Source organism: Ixodes scapularis, unplaced genomic scaffold, assembly GCF_016920785.2.
Source record: "Ixodes scapularis isolate PalLabHiFi unplaced genomic scaffold, ASM1692078v2 PGA_scaffold0__279_contigs__length_252992795, whole genome shotgun sequence".
Lineage (NCBI taxonomy): Eukaryota > Metazoa > Arthropoda > Arachnida > Ixodida > Ixodidae > Ixodes > Ixodes scapularis.
This window is the reverse complement of record NW_024609835.1, coordinates 139,845,020-139,863,543: the sequence shown is the minus strand read 5'-3', so window position 1 is coordinate 139,863,543 and position 18,524 is coordinate 139,845,020. Positions and strand designations below refer to the sequence as shown.

The 18,524-nt window shown below is 43.1% G+C and overlaps 1 protein-coding gene across 1 annotated transcript in view; it reads left to right on the top strand.

The window, feature by feature from the left end:
* The window catches only part of LOC8051977 (protein piccolo), a 61,532-nt gene that overhangs the window by 32,203 nt on the left and 10,805 nt on the right, over nt 1–18,524 (top strand). Inside the window, 4 exon segments of the mRNA XM_002434170.5 lie at nt 10,556–10,623; nt 12,649–12,735; nt 16,794–16,937; nt 18,370–18,506. Of these exon segments, the coding sequence (XP_002434215.4) occupies nt 10,556–10,623; nt 12,649–12,735; nt 16,794–16,937; nt 18,370–18,506 (436 nt within the window).

Genomic DNA, 18,524 nt, shown 5'->3' with positions numbered 1-18,524 from the left:
CGAACGGTGCCGACCTGGCAGTATTAACCGGCTGGTTTCTCCCGTTGTGTCTTGGGCTGCGGGCAGCAGCAGCGCGGGTAGTGTGTGTGCGCCCTCGGGCCCGTGGGTACCACGATGCGGCTGCTGGGACCTGTCGGGGTGCCCCCCGTGCTGCACGGTGCGAGACGGTGTGCTGCCGGCTCTCCCGCCCGTTTCCCGACGACGGCAGGGGAGGCTCCCAACTGCGTCAGCGCCACTTTGCCAGGCTGCAGGACGGCGTTGAGGCTCCTGCGTGAAAGGTGCGTGTCTGCCGACGTTTTTTAGCTATTTGGGTGCGAAAAGGTATGCTTTTTTTGGGGGGATGGGTTTGCAAGTTCTTCAGGTCAGTATGTGCACAAAGTGCACATATTCACTGAACTTGTACTAGCCAGCTAAAGTCTTGACCCTATTGAAGAATCTACTTCATCACCAGGAAGCTGGCACTTCGAGTTCAGTTTGAGCTCCTCTGGCTTTCATACATTTGTCTGTGACCTGTTCAAAGGTAGATTATGCATAATTTAGAAATATTTAGAATATTTTAGATGCTGCTTCATTGGCTTTCTGACTTTCCTACTGGATGCACGCAACGAAACAGTAGCACCATGGTGTGGCTCCTAGCAGAAGAATTTTGCGTAGGCATCCTGCATACCACCGTAGCTTCTATTCAATATCAGCTTACCTAAGCACAGCGCTATTTAAAAATGTTTGTAGCCACAGTTACACAGGCACATTCATCTCAATTTCATTATGTCTACTGAATCTGCCTGCGAGAACGGAACAGTCCAATTACAAGGGTGAATGTCGTCTTTTAGTGATTTCCGGACAGTCGAGCGCACAAGCGCTTTGCACAGAAATATTCCGGTGCAGATAAATAAAACACAAGATGGTGTGTTGTACCTCTTACAACTGCGGGGAGACGCAATTGAACCCGAACTTCAAGCAACTCCTGGAGGTCAAATGACATGAGAACACACAGAGTAACCCTCGACATAGATATCGAGAAACCCTGCCCCGGGAAGGCACAGACGCAGTCGAGACAGTGTGGCCACAGCACAAGAGGTAGCCAGGAGTGGGCGGCGCTTCACTATGCGACGTAATGTGGACACCGTTGGGAGTGGCCATAGCCTGCCGGCTTGCAAGGCGGAGCGGTGCCCCACCTTTAAGTGTCAGACGCTTCCAATATTTCTTACGGATATCTGTGGAGTTTTTCTGCCTATAAATGTTCTTTGTTTACTCTCGTAGCCAGCCACCCGGTAGACATGTCCTTTATGGGCGACGAAAAAAGCATAAAACATTTCAACCTGCAAATAGTAAAAAAAATATAAAGGTAAGGCAAAACGACAATAGGGGACGGTTACGCTTATATCCAGAATGTCTTCTATCGGCGTGGCGACGACGAAACAATGTTTTCGCCAGTACTGGAAGCGACGACGTTATAGATGGCGGCGCCCTTATGGAAAAGGTTTATCGAAAACGTTTATGTAGGGTTTTCTCAAATAGAACTGCCACAAAATGATGTAGCTATTGAGTAACATCTAGGTAATTGCTGTGTCACACACTATCTCTACTGCAGCAACACTGGCCACCTTGTTGCTGCTCCTAAGTGTTGCCGCTCCTAAGTTTTGCACGCTATTCTTATAATTAATTTGATCGCGTAACCTATTTTATGTAAATTATTGGAACTGGTAAAATGTGCCAGTGTTTTTTTTACAATATTTATTTGTGAGGCACCAGGTTGCATAGGTCAAATATGCTTACATGAAATATCCAAGCAGTACACTTTACGGAGCAACACTGACAAGCAGCATAACTATGACGATAATGACAGCTCGTCTCCCACTAAAAAAATACTAAGATATCATTAATTTAAAAAAAGTTTAAAGCATGCTCCAGTTTTCACAACCGTATGTGCCGAGAGAGTGAGGGAGAGGGGGAGACGAGTGCACACGTTGACGTCAGAACGCCGGGCTCCGATTCCAGTGATTAGTTGGTAGACCTAAGGCTAGCCGCCTTTGTCTCCAAACGCCAGACACTGGTGTTCCGCATTCTAACGCGTTCGACGAGTGCAGTGGAGACAAAGGCCGCTGGCTTTAGGTCTTCCCACTAATCATTCCAACCAGAGCTTGGCGTTCTGACATCTCCGTGCACTCTCCTCTCCTCCTCTCCCTCAGTTTCTTGGCACATAGCAGAAGGCTGACTTGTATGCGACCCCATGCCCAGCTGTTAGGAATTAAAAATCGTATATTTTATCTTAAAGGATCTATACCAGGGGTGCACTACTAAAAAAATGACGCGGGCCATAAAATTGTATATTGGGGACTGCACGGGTTTTTAATATCTGGCGTACAGGTTTTCAATATCTAGCATCATCGCACTGGTTGCCGTCTTGAGCACATATCTTAATGTCATGTCCGCAGGCCGCACAGAAAGTGCCCGCGGGTTGCGTGCTGTGCACACCTGGTCTATACTATAGAAGGTGGCAGTGAGACCAGATAATTCATCTCTTCCTATGAGTTTTTTTTATTCCTTCATAAGTTAGTATCCTTAGACAAGGGCTGATGCCTGCTCTACGCTTTGTAATAGTGAGGAGTTTTACCTGAGTTTTGTTAGCCAAAGTTTGTATATTTTTTATGGTTCTTTAAGCTTGAAACTAGCAGGTAAAATCATTTTGAGGTGCAGTCACAGCTAAGGGCTGCATGACTAAACGACCTCAATGATTGCTATTGAACTTCGATACAACAAACCTCATTTTGACAAAATTTTCAGTGTAACAGCAATATTTTTGTGTACCTTTACTACTTTCTTGGAAATCAGTGTCTTACGCAGTTTTGAGTAGCTTTTGATTTAGTGAAGTCCTTGGCCGTTGCAAACAAATATTGCAGCAATCTTTCTTCATGTCATGAAATGAATGGCACCTGCAGCTTTTAGTCAAAGGGTTTTCAGATTACACTTAAGATATATTGAAATTTGGCCACGGAAATTGCAAGATGCCCGAAAAATCCTAAAGCTCTGTCACGAACAGAGCTTTTAAAGTGTATCAATATCAATTTCTATCCTTAAGATTAGGGAGGCTGTCAATAACATTCCAGAAAAAAGTTTCATTTGATATTTGTTAATAAGGTTTCTATAATCTATTTGCTTATAGTGGAAAGCTAGATTAATTGATTGCTTTTGTTTTTAATTAACACCTCTGTAAGTACTTCTTTATAAAGTTGTGTGTGTGTATCATTATATAGAATATTGTGCATATTCATGCTTTTTCTCCGCTGCTGTGGAGGAGATAGAGGCTTGTTAGGCAAAGCACGACTTGCTTTTTGCTCTGCCTCCCCTCTCCCAATGGAGAAAAATAAAGAATTTAATTTGAGTGTAGCTAAAAGTATGTTCTTAAAGGACACATGCAAAGGAAAAGAACACTTTTAAAACAGACTGGTTGGGGGAAGGAAGTCATAAAACGAATTTACTACGAAAAATAAGTTTTTGGAGCTATATTTACGGTGCAATACGAATTTATAGTTGGCGCCTGCGGACACCACGGGAAAGTGGAAAAGTGCTGGCTATTTATCACGTAACTGACCGCTACTTGTCACGTGGTGCTTGCGCTCTTTCAGGAGCTTCCCATGGTTTCTAAAAGTTACTTATAAGTGTAGAATCACTCAAGTGAAACATATGTAAAGATGCTATCCGACTAAGCTGCGAGATATGCACTAGCTTTTCTCTTCATCAGTGGCGGTTGCAAAAACAGAAATTGAAGAAATAGGAGCAGCATTCACTCCTTGCTCTCAATGTTTACGATGATCACTCAAGTGATTGGTCTGTTGTAAATATTTGTGTAATCTATAAAGGCTCCAGGCTCAATCTGGCCCTAACATACAACTCCACGTTCTAGCATGAAGTGCTTGGAGGGACCCACATACTAAAGGTGCATGGAAGGATGGTGAGATCCCAAAGCTGCTTCGGTCACACTGGGGGAACCATGCAGCAGGGACACTGCTGGTCTCCAACCGATGCCCTCATGGTGGTCGAGTCAAAGGTTTCAGTTTTTCATTTTTCTGCTCTGTCTACCTATTGCATTCATTTTTAATAATTTAATGGCCATAGAAACCTAGCTTTTCTGTATTCTGTTAAACGCCTTAGCAAAAGTTTACGGGCTGATAACTCTGAAATAAGATTACAATCAGTATATAACTGCATATTCGGGGAGAAATTGTTCTTTATTCCTTCCCACATAAGCTACAGGTGCAAACTTGTGTTACAGTTTCTCTCACTCAGCAACTGAGATACATTTCAAAGAAAGTGCTTGTACTGTAGCTTTGGCTCAAATATCGTTGCTAGGTGAAATGAGGCATAGGAAGCTATGGCCATGTGCTCACAGCTTCCTCAAGTTCGTTAACGAAGTGTCAAACAAGCTAGGAGTTTTTCTTCTCTTCTTTTAGGAGTGAATGAGGCTTTTGTTACTGTGACCGCTCTCACATGTCATGATTTGTCCAAAGTACCGGCCAAATGTAACGGTTGCATTCGTTCTGCAAGGAAAAGGAAGGTTTGCATGTTGTGCTGACTGGAATAGTTTTAGATATTTGTACTTGCTGCTGTTCGGTCCCACACACATCGACGTATGTCAAGACGAACCCACTGTGTGGTGACTCTTTGCATAAGGTTTCATTCTCATACAGGTACCCCAGTCTGGGTCCATAGTAGAATCTAGGGAGGCGTGAACAAAGTAAACGTAAGCTGACAGCTACCAAGGGTGGCAACTTTTTAGAGTGGCAAGCCAAGTGCTTGGTAGTTTGGACCACTCAACTTGTGAATGCTGCAAAAGATGTGTGTGCCAAAGCTATGACTGTAGCCCTTTTGTTGTATAGCTATTTTGCAACATCACCTTGCACTAGCAGTGATGCAGTTGAAACAATATGAAATATTCATAATTAAGACTTAAGATAATAGTTTGCTCAGTGAACCACATCATATGGTAATATTAAATATATTTAATGTGGTTTCACTTTCCACTCTGGTGCAGGAAGTCCAACAATTGAATAAAGTTGTTGATGGTCAACAGACAGACAAAACTGCAATATTTAGAATTTTCAATATATGTGGACTGATGAAGCTGTAATAAGCTGAAAGGCATGGTGTGCATGGTGTTTTATACTTGTTGGTTCAAGGCACAAAGTGTTACTTTGAAAGATAAAATGAAAATGCATGCTGTACACATGCAGGCATGTCATTTGTTCTAGAGCCCAACGTGCGATTCTGCTAAAATGTAATGCTTTGCGACGTCAGGTGGAAAAATTAAACACACCCCAGGTAGTACTTGTCATATAGATTAAAAGGAATAGCAAACATTCTTGTGCACAATCAAATTTTCTGTTTTAAATATGTGCTAACCATGTTCTGTCCCTAATGTGTAATTTTTTCGTAAAAAAAAAAAAGAAGAAAATTCACTACCAATGAACTTACCCTAAAAAACAGTAAATTGCAAGGTGTCCCAAAAAAGTATATAGGGTTTTTCTTCACCACAAAAATAAACCATGCAACGCCAAATGCTCTTTCTATGCCTAAGTGCAGTGCTAACGGTCCAAACTAGTTGCCAATGTTTCAGAACTATTCATTATCTCGTTTAAAAACAAATTTTCGTTAAAATTTCAGTGTGAAAATGGCTGTTGACGGAGCTCTTGAATACATGGAGCCGAGTGATGCCAATTGCCAAAAACGGGTTCCATTTTCCTATTTAAATTTTCAGAAAATCACTTGTAACTTTTGAACGAGATAAAGTATAGTTCTGAAACCTCGCCATCTGGTTCGGACCGCTGGCGCTACATTTGGGCGGAAAATGAGCGTTAGGCAGGTTAGGTTTTCACGATGAAAAAAAAACAACAAAAAAACACTGCTGTAAAGTTTAAAAAAAACGCCCACCCAAAATGAAGAAATAAACGGGGAAAAACATAGGATGGCCTATCTTTCGGGCTGCCAGAGCAAAACTTTATTAAAAATTAATGATAAATGCCCTGGCACCGGCTACAAACCACGTGATGCGGGAATAGATATTGCAGATCGCGAACACCGCAGATTCGCGTCTCGCGATGCGATAAACACTTGGAGGTTTGCAACGAACTCCTGTGTCTTGTGAAAGAATAACGCAAGTTGCAGACGCGGCAGATCCGCGTTTCACGGTGCGAGGAATCTGCCGAGAACTTGCATCTGACGGGAACGGATATCGAGGACGCAGCAGATTCAAGTTTTATGATGCAATATACACGCGAACACCCGCTACAGACTTGCCAGTCACGAAGCGCTATCTTTCTAGCGCTTTCTTTCAAAGACGCCATGCACGACGATGTTCATGCCATTGAAAGACAAGGTCCGTAGCGGGTTCATCTGTGCAGCATCACTGCGAAGCAAAATGCACCACATTCTCCATTACCATTGCCTTTGCCACAATAGTGTGGGAAAGGAAAACATTTTTGTGAGGGACCCAGGCAAATCGTTACATTATTTTCAATTTTATATTGTTGGCAATAGTGGTAATTTTTTCAAGTACGCTTTATACATAAACCATTCTCAGCAGAAGCATACATCAAAAGAAAGAAAAAAAGGCTATTGAGGCATCTGCCTCATTGAGGCGTCAAAAAGACTTAAATCAGAGAGCTTTTAACAAGAAGTCATTTATGTAATTCCCCATTTACGAGTTAAAATTTTGTGTTTTGTGAAAGGTTAACATGAATGAGTGGGTAGTTTGGAATACTGCTCTGGTTGCACTTGAAGAGGATTATGTTACCAAAGCCCCTCGCTCGTACTTGTTCTTTTCATGGTGTGGTATACTACATGTAAAGCAGTGTACACGCCTGAATGTTGCACAAACACATTCACTGCTTTCTTTTAATTCAGCTTCACCGCTTTGTTAGCAACTCTGCATTAGCATACCTGCCAAGTTTCCCATATAACCTGCGAAACTCCCAAATTATGTTCAGTTTGTATGGTTGTATGTTTGACAGAAAAATCTCCCGGTAAATGCACATTAGTCCCCCCCCTCCCTCCCGCACTTAAGGAGTTTTTGCGTCGCAACAGACAGTTACATTGATAGCGAGGCCCGGCTGTATCTTGCTAGCATGAGCAGTGTAATACTATCTTGTCAATATTTTTTTTTAAACACAGCTCCCCCCTTTCCCCCACCCGTGCGCTTAGAAATTCTCCCGGATTTGGTTTCTCCGAACTTGGCAGGAAGGCATTCGTAGTCTGATAGAATTTAAACTATAGTCGGAACAGAATGCTTCTTTCCATGTATGCCCCATGGTAAAAATATTTTTGAACACCATTTTTGGGGAGAAGTGAAATGCCCTAACAAATCTTAAATTTATTCCTCGCAGTGTTGCACAAAGTCAAGGCTGATGGAAGGCACGACCTCCTTTCTAAGCGTCGCCTAGCAGCGGTCTACTCGGAGAGAAGCTAGTAGTTAATGTTTCACATCGAGACAGTGACACCCTGTTGTGAAATAAAGGTTTGAGTGGGATTTGTTGTTGTTTGTCTGTTTGTTTCTGTCCCAAGTGGTCTTATTCGAGGCCTGTTATAAGGGGTGCTTCTGGAAAGTCAGCGTTACGTCGTCAATAGATGGGAGTCAAAGCTTTTTGTACTTGGCTTCGTGCTTTTTAGACTTTAGTGGATTCAATCCCCTGGCTTAAGGTTGGTTTTCTGGTCCGTGTGCTGTGGACAGGCTGAGCACAAATGCTAGAGGCCGGATCGACGTAAGATGCTATAACTTTGCTTTGCTTGGCATGGAATCATTTGAGATGCAAACTTGTCCGTGCTGGTTTTGTGTTTTAAACAAATATTGGAAGAATCCGAGGTTTAATATTTTGGGACAATGAATGCTACCTGTTTTCCCTACTCCCAGCATGCTTCTTAGACAATAATATCACTAATAATAAGTTTAAAGTTCATGAGGAATTACTTGCCCTACTGATTATTATACCTGGACATCTAACGGTAGAGATCTTGCATCATGGGCGAAAGCCCCAGGGCAACGTGCCCGAGTCTTGTGGCGTTGCATCATTTTTTTCCTTGCTTTAGTGTTGCCAATCAGATTTGTTTATGGTACAAAAACTAGTGACGGGCCAAACTTTTGCAGAATCATTTGCCATTGCTGAAAGGAATACTCCGGCAATTTTTTCGTGGCCGCCGATTTGCCTCAAAATGGTCTCAACAGACCGATAGACACGGCTGTACCAGTTCCCCAAGTATTGTGTGAAAAGACAAACATTTCGCTGAGTTATTCAATTTTCTAATTTTGTTTTCATCGTGTTTCTCAAACCGGGAGCCCCTACTGGCAACATTGAAGTGTGACGACAGAAATGGTACAAAGTGGGCAGCAAGCGATGTTCCCAACTGATTACAAGACGTTTGATGGTGGGAAAAGAATGCTTGGTAGCCGATTCACTGAAGAGCATGCAAAAAAACACTCGACATACTCTGTTTAAGACTACCTGCATGACCTAAAAGTATGTACCATTTGTGACGTCACACCACTGGAGAGTGCGCGAAAATTTGAATACTTGTTTCGGCATCATCTTCATTTACGGTTTTCTCGGTTGCTATTTTGAATTTCGGGAAAATAAATAGCGTACCGTAAAGATAAAGACCAGGTAGTCAGAAATGCAATTTGTTTGGGTAGCTCAAAAAACGGCTGGTGTACCCCTTTAACTTCCTTTCAACATCTACAAATTCAGCAGAAGGGCAGGGTCGCCACACTGGTCAATGACTTCTCCTTCGGAAAGTATTTTAGACATTTGTTGAAAGTTAAAAGTATGGTATAAATATTGATATAGAGTATTATTTTGCATGATAATTGCATCAGCATCCTATCGTGCATTGCAAAATTAGGGGCTTCTTTTGAAAGACGTTCACAATGCACGAGTTTAGTTTATGTGTTGCAACTTCAACGGTGCAAGTTCGCCCCCTCCCTCTGTGTCGCAATCTCCCGTGGAGGAGGTTACACTATTGTAAGTTTGCACGTTTTTGCACCGGCGTCTGCTTTGCATGCAAGTGTGGATTCTATATTCACAACATTTATTGTTGGTAGGTTTTGTAATTTGCATCAGTTTACTGTTCAATTTTCCACTCACGACGACAAATATTGACCACGACCACACTAGCACAAGCTGGTAAACATACGGTGCCATTACCATCTGGTCTTGGTTCATAGTTTGCTGCAAATTGCACCGGGTACCACCGTCTCTGTCTTGTTTGAGCTCGGTCATTGTCCGAGCTCGTGTGTATCTGTCTGCCTAATATTTGCTCAGTCTGCACTATCTCCAAAAGTGTGGCACATGCCAAACATTGCTGAATCCTGACTTTGCCGATTCAGCCCATCACTAGGACATCATTGTTGCACGTTTATCAGTCATTCTTCTCTTTGTGAACGTTTCTTTTGGTTTGTTCTGTTTGGTTTGACTACTTGTCACCTGACATGTGATGCCTTTCTTATGACTGCTTTTAATGCTGTATGCTTTATGTGACTGGCTCCTAGCCAGTTCGAGCAAAGTGCTCCTGTAACGGAAAAGCGTCGCACAAGTGCTATACCAACATTCGACTGAGACACCCCTGTTCAATAATTGAGGACTCGTGTCCTCGGTTATTGGGCGCGGGTCCCAACCAAACGCTGATGCAACATTTATACAATCTGTGCTCTGTGGCGGCCTCCTGTAGGGGATGTACAAAATTTAGAACTACGGTCTTCTTGGCTAGGAGATGCTGAGCGAGCGTACTCGCACGTATAGAGGGAGAGGGTGCAAGAGACAACGGGGAAGACAACGAGCGCATGCTTCGGAAGAAACGGGGAGACACAAAATAGCAGGGTCGTAGCCGAGGTGTGCTACCGCAAGAGACGGAAACTTTGCATTCCGCTTTTAATAATGCACCAGCTTTAAAGGTGCTTTATTTTTGTTTTTTTGTTTTAAGAAATGCTGCGCACAATTGTGTTTCCGCTGTCGAGGCACGAAATGCGTGCCAAGTTCATTTGCGCAGCATCACCGCCAAGCAATGCGCAATACATTCTGCGTTGCCACTGCCTTGTTGCACTTGTGTGGGAAAGGAGTGAATTTTAACGTTTCACTTCCGTACGTGATTACAGGGGTCTTCAAAAAAGTTTCAATGGTATTGTATCACTTTTGCAATGTTTGGGCCTCTTTATTTTCCCATGCTTGCCTAACTGCTACATAGTTTGTTTCTGGGGAGGATTATGCTCTTTTATTCTTAATTTTTTTTTTTTTTTCATTAATATTATTCAACTCAAAAAGATATTTGAGCAAAAGCCACTAAATTTTAAAGTAATAAAGCTGCTGAATTGCAGCATCTTCACCTTCGATCTACCTATTTCGGAGTTGAAGACGAGGGAAACAAAAAAAAAAAAATTCAATCCATTCACGAGCGGTTCGGGAGAACCTCCAGCATTTGATTTGGTGAGAGCCATCATAAGTCTCGTCCGTACACGCTCGTCTTGGTCGTTTATTTGGCTGCTACAGAGCGTGTGTGTCGCATGTCTTTCCAGGTCGCAGAGACCCCTTGCCGATCATTCTCAAAGAGGACATCATGGGATTTGGAAGAATGGAGATGGAAGTACGAACCTGGGGCATTGCCAGCCTCACATTTACTTTTTCCGTCGTGTGCGTTTTGTGTACCTCGCTGGCGCCGCCGCCAACGGTCTCGTGTGCCTGAACTCGCAAGTTCGGTTGTAGTCGCCAACGGGGCAAGAACGACAGGCCTGGACTTCGGTTGTCCCTCATCCGCAAGCCCTTCGACCACACTTTAGTGTGCCGGAAGCTTAAAGTGTACACGTGCGACCAAAGCACGACGGAAGGCAACGAGCTGCTGCCGCTGGGGGCTGGGCATCTTTCTTGTCCTGTCAGTGACTTAAAGTAGAACGCTCGAAGTAGCCTTTTTGTGTTTGTTATCCTCTTATCCAAAGTGTATTTAAATTTTAAAGATGGGTGTCCGTAGAGAAAAGAGCACAATGAAAATTCCGAGGACACCTAAGCACTTGTGAGTTTTGAATGCGAAAGCACGAATGTCGTTCTTCCACTCCCTTAGTTTGTTTGCGGTGTACTGGCAGGGACGGCCACGTTTTGCTGCTGGCGGGCGGTTGAGCGCACGCTCTTGTGAAACGGCCACAGCTCCGGCGACGCCTGCCACTAGAGCGGAGGCCGAGCGCGCACTCTCATGAAGCGGCCACCATTGGCTATGATCTAGGAGCCGTTTTGCTTAGCCAATGAAAGAATGGACATTTCTTTCGCGTTTTTTTGCAGTTGCAGACGCCGCCGCCTCGGCTCCATGCTATAGTTAATGCTTTCGCATTAAAATGTGTTTACCATTTTGGGTGGCCTTTGGTATGCAACAAAAAGTGTGCCGAGTAATCATAGTTATGACAATGTTTCTTGATATTGTTCAAATACTGAGAGTTTTGGTTCGAAAAAAGAAAAAGGGGGGGTAGGGTTGAGGCAAATTATTAATGTTTTGAATTAGTTATGAACTTAACGCCAGTTAGCCTGAAAACTAAAAAATCGCGAGTAACGACGCATTTCATATTTTTGTCAAAAAGAGCATAGAGAATTAGCATTCGTGACCGTTGCTGACTTCCCGATAATTTCGTGACCTCTTCTGTTTTGTAATTTTTTGTTTCAATGCGAAAGCGTTAACTGTCTCATGGAACGATCCGACGTCATCAGCCGTGCCAAACGGCAGCTAAATTCCCCTTTCCTAACGGAGCGAAGTGAAGCCGCAATCTGAGGCATCCCAGCTTTGAAGCCGCACAAAAAAGCCACGCGAAACGAAAGCTAAATGAAGCCGAAATTTGATGGATAGGGCCATCGCACGTCAGTTTCGAGGAGAGCCACCCCATGGCACTACGTGCCCGCACCAGAGCGTGCCGGGAGAAAGGAGTGGTTGGCTGGCCGGGCCAGCCAGGCCTCCCAGACCAGAGCCCGCTGGGGCTTACTCTGGGGTGGCTGCACGCTAATGTCAGTGCAGCGTGCCCACTTCATGAGATCGCTCACAAGAATGACATTCATGCTTTTGTGCTTGTTGACAGAGCCTGTCTGTGATAACCCTTTGAATTTAGTCAAATATTGAAGACATATTTAATGTACTCTAAGTTATTCGTTGAGGCTTTGATTGGCTGGTAGGACCGTGGAGCATAGGTATGCCCACTGCGCACCTTTCTACACACTATTGACCTCTGTGCACTGGGAGAAGGTGTAAAAGAAAAAAAGGTAAGAGTAAGATGACCCTGTATGTTCCATCCATGGCTCTGCCTAAATTGAAAATGGGGTCTAAACATTGAATCAATTTTTTTATATATGTGCAGTGATATCTCGTTAGTATGGACCTCAGTAATGTGAATACCCCACTATATAGACACCTTTTTCTGGTACGAACTAGGTAAATACACACATTTTTGTCTTGTTATTAGAGACAACTCATATTATGGACAATTTTGGGGAGAATGGAGGTCTCCATATTAACAAGACATGATTGTACATAGCCCATGTAGACAGTTAAAAAAAAGTATTCTTGCGAGTGCAGCGTCTTTTTACAAAGAGATGTGGTATAGAAATGTGCACGACGACGTCTTCTTTTGATGCGTAGATGGACTATGCTGAGGAGACCACAGAGAAAAGGAAGACCCTGGAAATTGAGAAAGAAGAGACAGAAGAGCTCAAGTTAAAGTACAAGGTATGGACTGTATCCCTTTGATATAACTGGCGATTTTACCTAAATGTGCAGCTGGCAGGCTCTTGCCTCGGTGCTGTGCTCTTTCCTTCACTCTAGCAAATAAGCCACTGAGTAACTGAAATAAACACTGTGCCACACTTTTAGCACAAACACGACATGGAGGCTGTTTTGCACGTTACCTGGAAACGGGGTTGCCAAGTGCCAAATTTGGCCGCTTCAATTAATACTCCAAAAAATGTATTTTCAATCCGGCTAGAAGAAGAAAGAGCACTTGATGCTTTTAAAACCGGTGATAGCTTGTTCATGGTAACAGTGTGCTTTAGGTTCCTAGGTTTTGTTTAAATTTTGGTATATGATAATATAGGAAAGTAGGGTTCGCACATTTCCTTGAAAATCTTGAAAACCCTTGAATTTGAAAACGAGATTTTCCAGACCTTGAAAGCCCTGGAATTTCTAGCGGTGCTTGAAAACCCTGGAATTTCCCCATAACAAACAGTTTTTTTTTTTTTGCAATAATGAAATTTTTTTTACAGCACTAAAATGTTAGCATAAACTGCAAAATCTCAACGAGGAAGTCTTTTATATGGCACATGTAGACAGATTTATTTGATGCCTGTTAAGTGCCTGGCCACAATTGGTGGTGGTGGTTCCGGATCCAGTCTCGCCCGTCCTCCATCTTGCAATCTTGCCCCTCAAACGCCTTATTCTCGCGTACTGTTTGCTAGCTACTCCTGGTTTGTTTGTGCCACGTCTGTTTTACGCTACACACCGTGAATGTAGTTTAAATTGTGTGCAATGCCCGAGGAGTGCGACTTTCAGCGGTTGTGGCTGGGTCACGACGACTACAGACGCCGAGAAAGCAGACGCAATAAATGACACCACCTTCATTTTTGCCGTTTTCCTTAGGTTCTTCGAGTTGACATTGTCAAGTTGAACCAAAAGAATATTTGCAGCTTCCCCTATGTTTTCTTCAATGTTGAAAGCCAAGGTGTAGCTTCCTTCGTAGCTACTGGGGTCATTTCATATATATTGGCATGCTGTTCTGCAATGAAATGTATCTGTTTTTGTAATGGGATGTCTTTTTGTTTGTTCTTTTTTTTACTTGGCTAGTTAGGACATAGAATGAACACTTTCTCTTCATAAAGCTTAGAACTGGTATCAGTTCTTATTGCTACATGTTGGTTTTGGGCAAAAAATTATATATGAGGCTCACATTTCTTTTTCTCCCCAACTGCATATATTTGCCCCCAATGCACCTTTATTGAAACTTGCAAGAGAAGGATTATATCTTGTCGATAAATAATCACTCCGACTTGACACTGTCAAGTCAAACAGCCTAATGAAAACGCAAAAACAAAGATGGAAGAACTTCTAAACATCAACCAGGAAATCAAGGAATAGCTGTAGTTGCTCTACTAAACCCTTTACTAGCCCTGTCTCTTTGGCAAATGTGCCTTTTCATAGGTATCGTGCAATAAAGAATTTTCGCAGTGCATTTCAAGAGGTTGTTGTATTATAAATTTACTAGATAGAGTATATTAGGGGGTCCTTGAAAATATATTTACAGGCCCTTAGAAGTCCTTGAAAACCCTCAAATATTTTTCTTTGAAGCCTGTACGAACTCTGGAGGGTGCATTGCCCCATTCCTTTTTCCTTGTACCCTTTTTTGTTCGCTGCTTAGTACGACCGATCTCACCAGCCAGTTTCGTTACACCGCCGTCAACACCATGCATTTTGGGAACTGTAGACCTTTTGCACATGAGACAACCCGCCTGCGGGTCTGCGCGACTGGAGCACGATACGTCACGCATGTGTGGAACGCTTTGTGAGATCTATCTATAGATCTGGCTGTTGCAGCAGGCATGACGAGAACTCAAATCCCGTAACAGCATGTCAATAATGGCAAGCTCTAACATGACAAAAATGTTTTCAGCATAGTAGAAAAAAAAATTTGCAAAGTAACAATATTTGTAATATTTTTTCCAGCAGTTCCCTTGCTCCTGGTTGTGTTATGAAATTCAAGTCAAGCTCTATACTTTGTCTTTTGGGTGTGCCTGCCAGTGCAGTACACGTGTGCATTGATTTATGAATTACGTAAAACTTGGCCAAGCTCGTAAAAATAGTGTGTAGGCTCCCTTGGCGCTAGCTGGTGGTTCCATACTTAGACGTGACCAGGTATTTACAAACAAGATTATTTTGACTTCCTACGAACGTAGCATTATTAGCATAGTGTCACGGTGCAGCCCACTAGAAATTTCAATCTGGCCCAAACAAAGCCTATAGACTTCAACTCCTTTTACCTTACTAAAATCCAGCACTTATAAATGTTTGATACGAGCCTCTCTGAATATTTTTAAGTGTTCCGCATAATTACTGTGAATAAGTAATTTAAAATGCATCCCAAGGTGCAGTTCTCTGCACAGCCTATTTTACCTGGCATATGACTTTTTGTTAAGAGTAAGCGGCAGTTTGTGTCCAGCTAGTGTGGTATCAATAATAGATGATCCAGAATGTAGAGTCACTGTTGTGCTATTTAATAGACCCTTTTCAAAAGCCAGAGCCACAAATGTCCTTCTTAATGGTGTCGACAAGCGCACAAGGTCGCCTAAATCCTGCATCCCCAATTTCACAAATCGAAGGCAGCATGCATGTACCAGCTTGTCCAAATTCATTCTTTGCCACTTCTTGTTTTCAACGAGTTGATAACAAAGAGGGAGCATTTTCAAGTTGGTACATGCGTGGTAACAACTCTTTCAAATTAATTTTCTGCCATCAAGGTCGTTTTGGCTCCCCGGTGTGGAGCCTATGTATGACACTGCCATTAAAGCCGTACTTCATGGAGCAAAAAAAAAAAAAAAAAAGCAACGAACTTTGCCTGGCGGCGTTTGCGCCATGTGTGGCGTCGGAAGAGTGGCCGTTGCGCTGCATGCAAAGCAAACGCGCTGCCAGGCAAAGTTCGTCGGTCCTTCACCGCACATTCGCTCCACGTAGTTCGGCCTTTGTAGTGTTGTCTTAGCTCTGGACACATGGATGGACTGGCACTTGGAAAGCGTCTTCTATTGTTCCTCGAGTTTGAACTACAGTCGCCGACCGATTATTCGGACTTCGGAGGGACCAAAAAAACGTCCGAATAATAGAGCAGTCCGAAAAATCGGCAGATTGAAAAACTTGCCTTTATTACTTTTAAGTGGGCTTAAAAAAGCCGTAAATAGTGCCTGGTTTTAGGTTACGCCTCCGTTTGCGTTCGGCAACTTTCTGTTAGCTTGAGAATCACTGCCTTCTTTTCTAGCATTATGGTCGAGTACTTTCTGCGCTTCTTAACGACTTATCGCGGCGGCAGAACAACAGATGGGGTCACGATGTCCATGCCAGCGCTGTCTGAACGAGATAAGAAACGCAAATCTATGAGCGCAAAATGGCGACTGGCGATGCGAAGGAACAGAAAAACAAAGCAAAATGACAATGATGATGATGATGACGTGCAGCTAAATGGAAAAAAAAAGCCCTAGCATAGCGTCACCTAGTGGTAGGACTCAGGAGTACTCAAGTAGTGCTGCCAAACCAAGCCAATCCATTTACAGCCAACATAGAATTCAAAATGGCCGCTTCTCGATGGTGTTTTCCGTTGATCGCTCACAACAATTTTGTCCGAATAATCAAACTTTCGTACTTCAAGCTGTCTGAAACATTGGTCGTGAATATGCAGTATTTCTATGGGGTAAGTCACGGTTCCGTTTTCAGGTCCAAAATACGGAACAAGTCCAAATTATCGGAGTCCAAAAAAAAACTGTCGGCGACTGTAGCTGGTCCCAGAATATGGGAACTAATTCTTCACTTCATCAAATAAAAATTGAATTGAAAAGGGTCTGTTGTTTGGACTGCTTGCTGTGGTTAGTTAGCACCTCGGTCTCCTTTTTTGTTGACGTAAACTCCGTATTGGGAAAGCTCCAGTTGTGGAACTCTTCTTCTAGTGCTTTACAGCCTCAAAAATGAAAAGGCCCTTGGTGATTCAACACAGAACAAAATCTCAGCCCACATTGCCTCGTGTGATTTTCCAGGCTGTGCAGGAAAAGGAGAAGGTTGTGCAAGAGGCATTGGCCACCCTCAAGGCCAATTTTTACTGCGATCTCTGCGACAAGCAGTACTCCAAGCACCAGGAGTTTGACAACCACATGAACTCTTACGACCATGCACACAAGCAGGTATAATTGTTTGTTGCAGTGTCCCGCTTTTCCTATGCATTCAGTCGAGGAAATACTTGGCAAAGCTTCGTTAAAACATGTTTAGTTTAGAACAAACACTTCTACCGTGGGTTCTGAAACTGGATTCCTAGGAACGCAGGTTTGCTGGAGTGCCCTTGTGGTTTGACCGAGCTCCCACCTAAGTAAAGCCTTTTTTTTTTCCAGTTTAACCACTATTTGAGTGAATTTGAGCCACCCATTGATGTGTAACTGTGAGCCAGATGCTCTCCAGTTTGTACATTACTGTTAACAAGGTCCATAGACTTCCGCACCGACTTGTTGCATCAGTGACGAGACTGGGAGGTATTCCTTGGCCGTTGGTCAACCAGGTGTTTCTCAAGGTGGAAAGAGAGTTTGAAAACCCAGATTTATGCTGTCCCACCACATTAAAAATCTTCACTCACATGTGATGCTGGGAGCATCTGATTTGAACACGGTAAAGGCAGCGGGCTATATTCCGTTTTAGCTAAGACGGAATGTGAGAACGGGAGCGGGCAGCCTTATTCCGCTTGTGTGAGCACCTGTGTGACCAAAAGAATATTCGCAGCTTTTCCTATGTTTTCTTCAATGTTGAAAGCCAGGCGTAGCTTCCTTCATGACTACTGGGATCATTTCACATAAATTAGCATGCTGTTCTGCAATGAAATGCATCTGTTTTTGTAATGGGACATTTGTTTGTTTGTTTTTTTCCACCATTTTGGCTAGTTTGAACATAGAATGAACACTTTCTCTTCATAAAGCTTAGAAGTGGTGTCAGTTTTTATTGCTACATGTTCTGGGCAAAAATTTTTATATGAGGCTCACATTTCTTTTTCACCCCAACTGCATATATTTGCCCCCAACGCATCTTTATTGAAACTTGCGAAAGAAGGATTATATCTTGTCAATAAATAATCACTCTGTCGCAAACCTAAAATGTAGCAAAAGAGAAAAAAAAAAAAAATGCTGCAGCCTTAGAGCCATTTTGGGCCGGTGATGTCACAACGAAATAATCGCACGTAGGAGAGAACTATCTTGTGGTTCCCAACTACAAACTTCCTTTTCATGGTCTTTTTGGGTGTTGGCACTGAAGCTCTACTCAGAAAGCAATTAAAGCGATAGCTTTATATGGGAACCCAACACAAGCCTTCTTTTTGGTGTCTGTCCGACTGCATGATGTCACCATGTCACGTGACATAATTTCCTTGCTAAATTTGGTGGGGAAATATATACACACAATTCCAATAGAAAATGTTTCTCGTTAAAAACCCAATCAAGCGCTATCACACCTTCGTCGCATTTGACGAAATCTAAGGCAGGTGATTTTTTATCGTAAGTGTTTTATTGCAAGACGGATATCCTGAGCTATGTCAGAATGTGTGCGAGAGTAAAGATTCCGACGTCTGCTTTGCAGAGGTTGAAGGAGCTGAAACAGCGCGAGTTCGGACGTAACGTGCTCTCCAAAGTGAAGAGGGAAGGCCGTGGCCGGGAGAAGGAACAGCGAAGGCTACAGCAGCTGGCCGAGCTGAGGGCGCACGTCGCTGTGCTCAGGTGAGAGAGCCACCTTTC